At 30.4% G+C, this 14,237-nt stretch overlaps 1 protein-coding gene across 4 annotated transcripts; it reads left to right on the forward strand.

Annotated features, from left to right (window-relative positions):
• The first annotated feature begins 4,280 nt into the window (after nucleotides 1–4,280).
• LOC132943481 (trimeric intracellular cation channel type 1B.1) lies at nucleotides 4,281–8,162 on the forward strand. Of its 4 annotated transcripts, none has more exons than XM_061012497.1 (8): nucleotides 4,281–4,507; nucleotides 5,236–5,371; nucleotides 5,448–5,604; nucleotides 5,698–5,793; nucleotides 5,848–5,936; nucleotides 6,010–6,097; nucleotides 6,170–6,290; nucleotides 7,610–8,162. In XM_061012497.1, exons 2-8 carry the CDS (start codon nucleotides 5,251–5,253, stop codon nucleotides 7,760–7,762), a joined length of 825 nt encoding a protein of 274 aa, XP_060868480.1. In that variant the 5' UTR covers nucleotides 4,281–4,507; nucleotides 5,236–5,250; the 3' UTR covers nucleotides 7,763–8,162. The 4 variants fall into 4 exon arrangements, with proteins under 4 accessions (XP_060868480.1, XP_060868479.1, XP_060868481.1 ...); XM_061012496.1 differs by lacking the exon at nucleotides 4,281–4,507 and adding an exon at nucleotides 4,538–5,134; XM_061012498.1 differs by lacking the exon at nucleotides 4,281–4,507 and adding an exon at nucleotides 4,538–4,857.
• The last annotated feature ends 6,075 nt before the right edge of the window (nucleotides 8,163–14,237 follow it).

Raw genomic sequence — 14,237 nt, forward strand, 5'->3', positions numbered from 1 at the left:
ATTAGTCTACAGTGCTCGAATTGGGAATTATTAAGTAGAGAAGCTCAATCCAACAATTTATAAACTGTGTTCCAAGTGCAAAATCACTAAACGCAGACTCGTGGGGGCTTTGCCCCCCACACCCCCCTTAACCAATTCCTAGTTTTTCAATACTACATTTCACCTTAGTTACAGAATTTTAACTTTATTCTATTCCAAATTTCCAAATATAACATATTTACAGTGATGTATTTAAGGAGGGGTGACGGGGGGCAATTGCCCCGGGGCGCCGTCACTAGTGGTTATGACAAAAAAAAATGTATTTTTTTTTTTCATTGGATTTGTTGAGAAATTATATTACCTAGTGATAACTGATAATTGATAACCTGTATCTTTCTTAAAATATTTTTTACATTTTCATACATATTTGTATTTATAATTTATATATACAATGTATTTTATTATATTGGTTGTTATAAAAAAAGGCTAAAATCTAAAATTGTAATTCGTTTTATTTGATTATAAAGGTTAACTTTTTTATTAGGAATAAATGGAGTGGTAATGGTAAAACAAAAGTGTTCTCTAAATTAGTGGAAGCATAAATGCAATAAGGGGAAAATATTCATTTAGGGTTATCACGTTTACAGGGCTTGAAACCGATTGAAAAAATTTCGGTTTTGTATACCGGTTGGAACTTTGTTCGGTTTTGGTTTTTGGATTCAATACCAGTTTCAAATTTTTTCCGATTTTGTTTTTGATTTTGTTTTCAGTTTCAGTTTTTGAACGGTTTATACTGGTTTCTAAAATAGGTTTCAAGGCCTGGACTATTTACGTTCATTCTTAGTTTATTAATTTTTTTGAATCGCCGTATCGAGCGAATTCCAAAATGTCAAGGTACAAATTTATTTTTAAAAAAACCGTTTTTTTAATTATATTTTCGGTTTTGGTTTTTAATTATAATACCGGTATCCAATTTTTTTCGGTTTGTTTTTTGAAGTTAATAACGGTTACCATTTTTTTCGGTTTGTGTTTTGAAGTTAATAACGGTTACCAATTTTTTTCGGTTTCGGTTTTATAATGGTTTATTCAGGTTTCAAGCCCTGTAACTTATAACTGTCGACTTTCGACTTTTAACGGAGAGAAAAAGTAAATTGTAAATTAGAGGGGGCTTAAAAGTTTTTTTGTGACAATGAATAAAAGGCTACTGAGACAAAAAGGGGTGCCAAAATCGTAAATTCTAAATACGCCTCTGCATATTTAACTATATACGCCTATGTAATATGTAAGTAAATATGGATTTATATTTTATATTCACCTTATTTTTCGAAATTTTTATTGATAGAAATAATACCTAACTACATATATTTCGGTAGAAAATAAAAAAATGATAATTATCAGTGATAATATCTTAATAATTATAATTTGTGCTTCAGACGCATACCTATGTCAATTGTGAACACTAGTTCACAGATATTTACATTCTAATGCCCAAAACAATTTTTATTCAAATCAAGAATGGATCTAAATTCTTGTCAAAGATAAACCTAATGAATACCTTCCTAATGAATTTTAGGTTGATACCGAGTTGCGGTCGAGATTATAACAGGTAAAAACAAAAATCCGAGTTGCGGTCGGGATCAAAACAGGTTAAATATCAAAATAGGTAAAAATCCTAGTTGCGGTAAAATATATGATTAATAATTATTATGTTTTAAATATTGACATAGTTACATATTATTATACTAAATACAAAAATGAAACGGTCAAAATACGTTACGTCAAAATACAAATTTATAGTTAGTTTATAGTTACACTTACACATTCAATTATAATATAGTCACATTTTAAAATACAAAACACACATTCAACGAATAAAATTAATACATTTATAATATTAAACCGGTTCATATTTGTATGATACATATTTCACAAAATGTCAGCGAGTCAATTTGTTTTTTCAAATACAGTTGTATTTTATTTTTAATAAATTTCTGATTTATGCTCTCGCTTTTTTTATTAGTTTCCAAAACTACTAAATTGATTTTTGAATATGGATCAATCTGAATATTTTTGACACATTTCAAAAATTCAAATATGTTGGGATGTGGCGATCAGTTCTCAGTTTTGAATTTAGAATTGAACGCTTCACTTCCATTATTCGTTCTCCAGACATCATTTTGGATCCAACCATCAAACAATTTTGGCACATCGCATATTATTGAAAATTGGATAAGATCTCATCGGATAATCGATAACCGGATACTGAACGCAATTAAGACGTTAATTTTACCTTCAATATTATTAAGACCGCAATTCGTCTATTGCGACCACAACTCAGACAATACCGAATTTTACATTTTTTAATATAAAAATATTTTTTATCCTATTTACGGTTTTGACTAGTAGTGTTCAACCTTTTTGACCCGCGATCCACTGTTTTTGTTACAATATTTTCACGACTCGTGTCACCTTTGTAGGCCATGAGAGAAAAAAGACTTTAGCTGCTAGTCTTGCGTAATATCCCGTGCATAAGTGTGCATATTGTTCAATTTATTATTCGAATTCATAATTTATAACTTATTTTTTTTCCGCAGATATTTTATAATACAATAGTTTATTGTAGGTACATAATATCTGCGATCTACTAAACTAGGCATAAATATAAAAAAATAATAATAAAAAATTAGCAAGGTATTAGGAAATCTAAACCAGTGGTTTTCAACCGGTGGGTCGCTACCAAATCTTGGGTCACGACGGTCACGTAATCTATAAAAATGGGTCGTGACAAGTCTTTTTTGTTAAAAAAAATAAGTTTAAAATTATAAATTATGAATTCGAATAAGTTATGAATGACTTGAAGAACTGTATTTTACAGTAGATATAATGATAGATAAAATGTCTACTAAAATCAATAAATTGAGCTTACTTGTGAATCCAAACTTAAACAAATGTTTATTGAAACTTTTTTGGAAATGTTTTGGGCACATTTATGCACGGGAAATTACGCAAAACTAGCAGCTAAAGCAGCTGCTTTAAGGCTTACAAAAGTGACACGAGTCGTGAAAATATTGTTACAAAACCAGTGGATCGCGAGTCAAAAAGGTTGAACATTACTAGTCAAAACCACAGATAGGATAAAAAATATTTTTATACTAAAAAATGTAAAATTACTAGGTATTCATTAGGTTTATCTTTGACAACAATTTAGATCCACTCCAAATTTTAATAAAAATTATTTTGGATATTAGGTTCTACAGTCCAATTAAAAAATAATAATTTGGGTACGTAAAAAAAAAAATAAAAATAGTAGAGGCGCTCCCTGCGCACCCCCCCCCCCCCCACACAAATTCGAGCACCTTTAAGTCTAAAACTCGACTACTGGGGTTTAAATACAAAAATATCGTTAATCGAATGAAATATTATAAAATTATTTATGTATGCGAGAAGTCACTTGTAAAATGTACACATACACGGACACAGACATGTAGGACGTAGGTACATTATTCTATTGATAGGCAATAATTGATAATTATATATACATATATATACGATAAGTCTTCAGTCGTCAATACTGAAGTATAGGTGAATCACATTAATTTTATTCACTGATAAAATAACATGGTGTGATGCCAACGAACTGAATACTGTCGTCTATTGAACTATCGTAAAATCGTGATCAGTACGAGTAGAGATGATGTAGAGAAGATATATTAAGATTATCTTCTCTACATCGTGGTACGAGACGAGTGTCGAGTCTATAGAAAAGTGAAAACTAATAAAAGTTGAGTCTATAGACTATAGTACAGATTATAATAATATAATATGATAATAATATAATCGGTGGTAGACGTCATGGTAGACGTAGAGGCCTTGATTGAGATTATCAAGGCACTCTAATCTGTGGTCACGGACTAAGGAACGAGTGAGAACGAGCAGCTTATCAGTGGCCTCGAAAGTATGTACAAGAGGCAAATGCGGGGGTCGTAATCATAATTGAGAGTTTACAGCGCCATCTGTATAAAAGACGAACTGAGATACAAAATGCGACGCTAAATAAAACCACTGTTAGCGCTGAAAACCTTCAATTATGAGTGTTGATGATAACATAGGAACCTTTTGCGGGCTGTCCTTCGTCACCCGCCCATCATGTCGTTTCCAGTCCATTATATCTCAGTCCGTGTCTGTGGTAGTTGTTATCTGTTGGCGGCAGCAGTTTAGTGATAACATGCCCTTGCTATAATCACAGAATAGATAGAATATTTTATAATCATGGAGTCATGGAGATATAGCTGGTGTATTATACTATTATTATAGTATCTATCTTTAAATTTCAATCTTAGTTCATGCCACGGACGTATACGGTATGAGTACAGAATTATTCTGTGCCTCTGAGGTATGAGTTCGTACTTCGTGCCGTGCATGGTGCTATGCTAAGATCATAATATATTATAGTATATTATGATCTAAATTCTAAGGTGTTATGTAAAAAAAGTTAAAACAGTCAAGAGACAAACAATCAACTTCTCAAGTAGGTACTCTCTGTCTCTGTAGTGTACACACCACTCACGGTTAATATACTAATATAGTAATATACTAGTTGTATAGTAACCGTGCACACTGCTCATCTTTATCTATGACAGTAAATGAGTGAAAAATAGATTTATGTTGTCATGATAGTAGGTGTGATTGTTAAGTTGTCAATGCCCTGTGCGGCTGTGCCCCCGGCCTGGTAACAATTAGTATTAACAGTGGTTTTTCTAATTTTCTTTGACAATTTGCGGCGGTGCAGTTGTGCACTGCGCCGCTGTTCATTATTTAATATTAATTATTATTATTTAATATTTACGGCAGTCGAGAACTGTGGCTGAAGAAGACTTCGTGAGTGTTTATTTATTATTATTTTTTTTTATATAAATCGCACAGCGCCTGAACGCCATCGCGACACTGCGAGTGTCGTCCGCAGCGCGCATCGCAGCCGTCGTCGTTTGTCGCGCGTTTTATAATTTATTAATACACCGACGGTACGCCTACTCGCCGGGGCATTGTGCTATAATTATCTCGCGATCTGCTGGCAGGTCTGCCCGTTTAACGATAGATAATTCGCCGGGTAAACGCTGACAGTGCACCGCGCAGAACAAGGCACGATTATTGGTAGGTACGCCGTTGGAGATCACGACAACTGTAGTCCTATACTCTATAATAGATCGAGTGATACATTCAGGTTATAATATTAATATATTATATGTGGTGATATAGGTCGGAACTGGGAACATGGACGCCGAATCGTTTTTGGAGTTTGCCAGCCAAGTGACCAAATGGAAGATGTACCCATATTTTGACGTTGCGCATAGTGTGCTCTGTGCGCTCCACGTCCGCGATGACCTCGGTCCAGGTAACAGTGAAACGAATGCTTTAAACTGGCAAGTGTCGTTACTTACCCCCATGTGTGTATTTGTAACTTTCCACAGGTGCACTGGCGTTTTCACGCAAGCACCCCATTTCCTGTTGGCTGTCCACGATGCTGGTTGTCTTTGCTGGGGGCATGCTGAGTGCTGCTCTTCTTGGCGAACCCCCTTTAGCACCGCTCAAAAACACTCAACAACTTTTGATTGCTACAGCTGTGTGGTAATAACTGTAAACTATAATAATAAATTTGTTTAAATCGGTAGACATAACCTAGGTATTCTCTATCTGTTAAATCATACTGATTTTCCTCAGGTATCTAGTTTTTTACACACCGTTTGATATTGGATACAGTATTGCAAAGTTTCTTCCAGTGAAATTAGTGTTTTCTGTTATGAAAGAAATATATCGGTATGTATTTACATTAATGTCATTATATTCTTATAACAAATGTGTCATTTTCAGTTGCAAAAAGGTCCATGATGGTGTATTGCATGCGGCTAAACTCTATCCCAACGCCTACATCATAATGGTTTTAATCGGGACCCTTAAAGGTATTCAAACTTTTAAATTTGTCTTCTTATAATTTTGTTGAACAACATTGTACACAAAGTTTATTAATTCCAGGAAATGGTGCTTCATTTACAAAAATTATTGAAAGACTTTTAAGAGGAGTATGGACACCCACGTCTATTGAGACATTACAACCCAGTTTGTACGTAAAACATATTTGTGCTATTTTTTAAATTGTATTATAATATTATTTTATTATATTTATTTCTTACAGTACTACTAAAGCATGCATTATAGCGTCCGTGGTGTTTGTACTCGATATTAAAAGTGATTTAATATCAGCTCCACATGCTTTTGTTTATGTTTTTGTCATCGGTTTCTTCATATACTTCAAGGTTTGTTAAATATATCATAAATAATGCCCAAATTTAATTAAATAAAACATGTGCAAATGTGAAAATCTAAAATTATCCCTTTCAAAAATAAGACATGTTTTACTTGGACACAATACACATACCCTACTACTAATTTGACATTGTTTAGGTTCTTAAGTATCACCAGCGCAAGCATCATCCTTTTTGCTTTAACTTGCATTTATTTAAAGTATTTAAGTAATGTAAATTTAAATACCTATGTCAGATGCAATATTTGTCCTTGTGAAAAGAGCCTTGCTGTGCACCTAATTAATAACTTTAGAATTCAGTTATTACTTATTAGCCCTGTGATTTCTATACAAAATGATACACCAACTATGTAATTTTATAGTAGTATTAACTTATTATTTGTTTTGTTATTTATTTAAAATACCTTAATATTACAAATATTCATTAACGTTTAATTTTCAAATTTTTACCATATATTTAGTTGGATATTCATTTAGATTTTAGAGAATAGTTCTCAAAATATTGTTGCACAAGTTAAACAAACTATTATTCAATTTGATAATTTAAAGTTAAAGTTTGGAAGTACAAAAGTTAAATATTGTATTGTTAAGTTATTTTACTGACTAATAATAACAATAGTAATAATTCATAAACTTGCTACCAAATATCCAGTTCGTTTGATATTTTATGTATCAATATCCACTGAATATTATTATTACTATTATTATTATTATTAATTTCAATTTCAAACAGAAAACTTTGCTTATCAATAAAAGAATCAAAAATCATATTTTTTTTGTTCAACATATTAAAGGAAATTCTAAAAAATTAATAACTACCTAATGGTTTTTTATACAAAATATCAAGTATTTATAGATTTAATTCCTTGAGGACCAAATTAAGAATACAGAGGTGTTACTCGGAGTGAAGATTAGAAATCATTAAATTGAAAAAAAAATATAGACATATTAATGTCTCATTTTTATCACCATATTTTTAGCGATAACGTATAAATATATCATAAATAAGTGTATATACTATATAATAATATAATAAATACACTGGTTTATAAGATAACACCTTATAAAATAAAGAAAAAATATTTATAGTAAGAATGTATACATACATTAATGCTCCCTAAGCCATAATTTTTAAAAATGTCATTGCTCGTCAAAATTTTATAAAATTTATAAAACCCTAAGCAACTTAATAGTTCAAAACTAATTAAGTACATGTTTATGGTTATTAGTTGGTGAATCATTTCTATATTTATAGTATATAATACAATTAATTTATAAGTATTTTAAATAATATATCTTATTATTTTCAAGGTATTCTCGTCAATGATTTTGGGAATACATGAGCCAATGTTACCGTTTGAAAACTTGATATGCGCAATATTCTTTGGAGGTATATTTGATTATACTACTAAAGCATTCAAAAATACCAAAGACGACAAAGTAGATACAAAAAAGAAAGATTAACCATAAATAGAATTTGGTTAATGTTTAAATATTTATGAAATTCACTATGTGATGTATTATTTTATATCTATACTCTATTCAAGTTAAGAGTACACCGGTTTTCGCATATGCTACTGACTGCCTTATGTTGTAACATGACGTGTTTTCGTTGGCCGCCCGGTGTACTCTTAAGTTGAATAGAGTATAGTCGATGCATTTTTCTTGCACAAAAACAAATCATAATGTTCCCTATTTGACTATTAATTATAAAATCAGTTTTTTTTTTAATGTACCTATTATTTTTGTTGTATTTAATATTTTTAATTAAATGTAATATTAATAAATTGTTAAAACTAACAGGACTTTCTATATTATAAAATTATTTTATTGTTCTCAGAAAAATATATACATATAAAAACTATTTAATTGAAATCTAATACCAAATATGTTTTGTTTGTTGTGACATTGAACTTATACTAATAGTTATGGATATGACTAGTAACATGAATAATGTTATAAGATTTTTTTATTTCAAAGTATTGTATAAGTCAAAATATTGAAAACGAAGTTCACAGTCAATGTAAAACATAACTAGAGGCTCATCAATAATCATAATCCCAAAATCAGAAAACAAATTTGTTTAATTTTAGTATAAATTATAATACTTATTTTTTAAATAATAACTGTAAACGCATCATAGCCAATAGCCCCCATTACTTTGTATCCGATGAAAAAACAAAAATAACTTTGTATCATCATATAATTTGAAACATATTTCTACGTATTTATTAATTTATTTAATTTAAACATTATTTAGAAATCAAAGTATACTATGCACGATGCACCCCCTTAACAAAATTCCTGGCAGCGCCTATGTCTATACCTATATTGTATTGTAAATCTGTAATTTCAGCTGTTATGCTTTTATGCCCCAATAAGTCCCATTAATGTTTACTCTTTTTTTTATGAAATTCCTACATAAATTTACACAAACCATTTAATATAGGTAGCTAGGTAGCTGCCAGCCGGTAGGTACCTATCTACGTTCAACATTTGCGTTTAGTAAAACAAAATTTCTTTTATATCATGGGGAGCCCAATCTTAAACTCTTCTTAAAATACACAAAGCCTTTATACTATTAAAACATGATTACAGTGCTCTAATTTTTTCAACAGCCAAACTTGCCCATTTAAAAATATTGAAGCCAATTCACAATTCGGGAATCCGACTCCATTGATGCTTTCCAATCTAGCCCCATCAAAAGTATCCTAAATATTACAGGTATTTCTTCTCTTGTAGTACAACGAGAAGAACAAACTTCCAGATTATCAGCAAGAATGTCAAGATCCCAATCTCAAGGCCTAAAATACATCACCCAAAACATATTTTCAACGATGCATAATGAAATACAATCTTAAAAACATTATTCTATTTCTTATTCCTCTTTTCCTACTATGGCAATTCAGTATGAATATTAATCTTGACCTACATCGTTCCCACAAAAATTCAACATGCCTTTATATTTACAAAAATGTATTCAAAGAAAACTTGCTCTTTCTCAAACTCATATATACGGATGCCTCCCTCATCGAAGGGGTTGGGATGGCCATCATATGCGAAGATACCACAATTCAAAGGAAACTCAAATAAATGTTCAATATATTCCGCAGAAGCTCTGGCAATTCTTAAAACTATTGAGTACATCATTTCCAAAGTAGACGACAACAATATTACAATATTTAGTGACTCCCTCTCTACCTTTAAGCAGCCTGCCAGCCTTCAAAATCAGTATACCCCCTCTGACATTGTCACGAATATTCAGAACACCCACATCATAGCACAGCAATATGGCAAAAATATTACGTACTCTCACCTTACCTATGTTCTCATTTAATATCATAAAGAGAGTTATCGAAGATGACCTAGCACTTCTGTGCCAAATTTAATGGAATGAAATGTCCACCAAACTAAAAGAAATTAAGAAATCCGTTCAACCGATTCTCACTCCATCAACACCACAAAAAAACACGAGACCTCCATCAACTGTCTCAGAATAGGACACACCCGCCTCACCAACCCCCATTTAATGAAGAAAGGACATCCCCTATTTGTTCATGTTGTGGGGTCTCCCTCACAGTTAAACATATTTTAACCGAATGTAGAATTTACGACAAGGAAATACGACAATTCTAAATCTCCGATTACTTAACCCCAAACCCAACAACGTCTTGAAGCTCATACAGTTCCTAGACACTTACCTTATAAATAAATTGTATATAACAATTAATGCTTAAATTCGTTGTATTTTTTTTTATTATTTGTTATTCCTTAAAATGTGTTTTTGTGTATTATCAGTTTTAGTATTCATGTAATGTACAAATATATCTGAAATGTATTGTTACGTCCATGGACAATGCAATGGCAATGGCCACAGATGCCGCGGTTAACGTGTTTAATTTAAAATAAAAAACCAATTTTTTATTGTTCGTATTAGTTTTAGAGCGAATATAACCGAGGTTGAAGGTAAGGACATTATCTACGAATAATTTAAATTCTAAGCGATTTTTAAATAGCAAATTTTTCATAGGTAGGTAGGTATTAATGAATCGCTTACAAATTAAAATATCGTATAAACTTACTTGGCATCATGTACAAATGTCTGACGACTGAAACTCAAATAATGTGCTTACTGCTTACCTTAGCTAACAACACAACATTGGTTCTACTGAATGCAAATTTAATTCGCTATGTTGTAACTTGCTAGCTTATAAGACGAAGACCTGTAATACAACACTTCACACATGCAGTTTATGCAAAATTTAGAAATTAGAATACGTTACGGTTTTATGCAAAATATATTGTATTGTAATAATTATTAGGTATTAAAATATTGTGTAAAAGTACCACTGTACCAGCCACCATGGTGAAAAAGGAGTGATTGGTAAGGTTGAAGAAAGTTTTGTTTCTTTCACTGTAACAACTTGCTGCGGATTTCTTTGCAGTTTATGATTCTCCAGCCAAAATTATAAACTTTAGTATGTAGGTAATAGGTACTTTAATAATGTGATTTTTACAAAAACACTTACATTGTTGTTTAAACTTCATTTATAAATAATAATAAATACTATAAATAACCATTATAAATCATTACAACGTTCGACGTTTTAATCGTGTTATTTTCCAGTATTAGTGTATTACATTATTCAAATTTTGACAAAAATAATTTTATTTATTTTAACATATCGCCAGACGGCAATTTCAAGTAATATTATAATAAGTAGGTATACTGTACTTATAGCGCAAGCGTCTATAAATTATTTAAAAAGAAAAATGTTTAAATTAGAACAAAAGTTATTTCATTTTTCAACCTAGCCTTTCTTACACGTATAGTGTATATATACATAGACGCATAGTAGGTATGGTAGTAACAATTTTGATTCAATTTAAAATTTGTAACATTGATAAAATAGCTACACAAAGAAATAAAAAATTTAAATTTAGTTAAAGTGGCATTATTAAGGCCTTAAGGGTGTGAAACATTCACCACTGTGAACTTGGATGTACAACATTATAACAGACATCAATCAAACAAATTTGTTAGTGGATTGTTGAACAAAGTGATGGGGCCATCAAGAATAGATGAAAGAAATCGAATGTCTTCATGATGACGTGAGAAAAGTGAGGTAAGTAATATTCAACTCGCGTTACATAGGGGAGTAATCATGGCGAATGTGATCTATTTTAGTATTTTGAGAACATAGTATGAGTGCGAAAGGAATCAAATTTGTACTCGATTTTATAATGCATTTTTTAAAATGTTAATTATTATAATATTGTATATAGATTATAGTTTATAGGTAGGTATTATGTTTTTCATATTATATTATTGTTATTAGGTATATCCGCATAGGTAGGTAGATTTAAATTTAATACTCAACGTATACCGTAGAATATGTTAGAGAAATAACCGTTCAAAACCTAGAATGGAATATTCTGTATTTCTGTGTTATTAGCTTCTCATATCTTAAATTTTTAATATATTATACTATAATATCGAAACATTTACTTATATCTACTATCGAAAGAAAGTTCGATTTGAATTATTGTGCAAATTATAACTCATAGTTTTTACTACCCGGTGTTGCAAATTACAAACGCATTTCTAAAACGTTGGTGCAAATTACAAGTCATTATATATATATAATAATGGTCAGTTTTGGTGCAAATTGACTACAGTATTGTGGTGGTCGGTGCGGTGGTATAAATATCCAAATAGGCGCAATAGCATAAAGTTAATCTAAATGTTTTGAAGATAACATTGTATACATAAAGTACAATAATATACGTAAAAGTCTTAAATCATTAGCATAATATTTTTAAATTCAACAAAATAACTAAAATCGTTATTTTTCTTTTAAATGTATATAATTTCGTCCAAATTTTGAAATTAAATGTTTAAAAAAAAATGTTGTTTTAAATAGGGTTCTGGGTTTAGATTATTTAGTTTCAGTATAAATTACTGATGAGTTGTGTGTTATGACTTTATGAGAAACCTTGTATTATTCAATTTTCAAACTTTTTGACTGAGCGGAAATTTTTTTTTTTTATTAGTTAACCCGCGGAAACTTAGGGAGGGAACAGTTTAAATACGTGTGTGTAGTTTTGGCAGATATTTCAAGTGGGCACCCGTAGGTATCTGTCATGCCCGGGTGGGAGATGACACCATGGCGGCACTTGTCCTCCGGACACCGTGACTTGCCCGAAGAAAAATGTCGCCCGTGGACCGAGGTTTGAACCAGCGCCGGTGTGCGTCACAACCGACGCTTTAGTCCACTCGGCCACTCCGTAGTCACAGATTTCCTTTATGCTTGACCGATAAAAAATATCTTAGTTACGGTGGCTTATAAGACATTAAATATGATAAAAAAAAAATCATTAACAAAAGTGTTAAAAATTATTGTTAAATAATAATATACCAATATACATCATAATAGATTCATTTTGACTATATAGATCCACAGCTATGAAATCAATTTCTTAACATACAACGATGATACATATCAATTTCGTTGATTTAGTAAATTTTAGTTGTGGCACAGATTTATTTGTATAAGAATGTCATCGCTATTTTCCCCCGTACATAGCCTGTATATAGTATTCCTACCTGGGTATCTATTTTAATTTGATAACCAGAGTATTTTTTTTTTTTATTAAATTAAATCAAGTAAAATAATACAGACTTATGCACGATGATAAATAAAATATAATTTTCAAGAAACCGTTAGTTAATTTCAATTTATTGCTTTGCTTTATGATATTTAATCTAACATATAGCTATAGCTAGTAAGTTGTCAAATAGTACAATATCTCTAATTTCAAGGTTGAAAATAGTATACCTTAAGGTAATTTAACTAAATAACTCTTTATAATTTTTTCCTGCATCATTACATTTATGTTTAGCTCTATAGGTATATATTATTAATTTATAACGTCAATGTTTATTATTTTTTACCGGCAAGCTGACAGTATTTAAAGTAAACCTATTTATTTATTATAAAATCGTAATGATTATCGATCTGAAACAGAAGTATTGTCTTGCTATTTTTCTTTACCGTATAAGGTACGAACATAACGCGTTATGAGTTTATGACGTCGTTTATACTTTTTACCTAATAATATTAATTATCATGGTTGAATAGTTTACTAACGATTGTCAGAGCGTGTCATAAAATTGATTGCCTCTATCATGGGCCATAGACGATAATGTTCACATAATCACTTCAGTTATAGTTGTACCTAGTTATACAATATCCTTATTTATTTTAGTAAAATGTAAAAGCATTGTTGAATTGTTTTAAAGATCACTAAAATAATTATATAAACTGAAAAAATATGAATTTTAAAACAAATAATCGTTATTATTTTTTTTATATATAAAAATCAAGCTTTTATTATTCATTTGGTCTCAAATTAGTCGTTGATATTAACTATTAAGGGACACAATTGAAATCAACTATCATAATTTTATATATAATATAATATATAGGCACTTTACTAAAAATTATTTATTTTATTACATTAGTTATATTTACACTAATTTGTTTTAATTTTTCATACAATACAATGTTAAAACAAATAATCGTATTGTTATATATATTTTTTACTATAACTGGCATCGTAGCAGCTTTTATACATTCCATATACATGACATTCGCAGGAAAAATAAAAAAAATATTTTTATGACGAAAATTTGCGGAATTGTGTAGATAAAAAAGGTATAGGTAGGTACTGTGCGAAATCGTGTGTCACCTGAAATGTTTAAATAATACATATTATTTTCTAGTAATGAGAGGCGTGATTAAAACACTGAACCAGAGAACATTTTTTAAAGAAGTTTTGTCTTTGGTGTCAAACTGTCGTCATACCGTCATCATATGTTAGCATATATTATTATAAGCAAACGTAATTATGAAAAAATTAATTTTTAGTTTGTGAA

Source organism: Metopolophium dirhodum, chromosome 4 (assembly GCF_019925205.1).
Source record: "Metopolophium dirhodum isolate CAU chromosome 4, ASM1992520v1, whole genome shotgun sequence".
Classification (NCBI taxonomy): Eukaryota; Metazoa; Arthropoda; class Insecta; order Hemiptera; family Aphididae; genus Metopolophium; species Metopolophium dirhodum.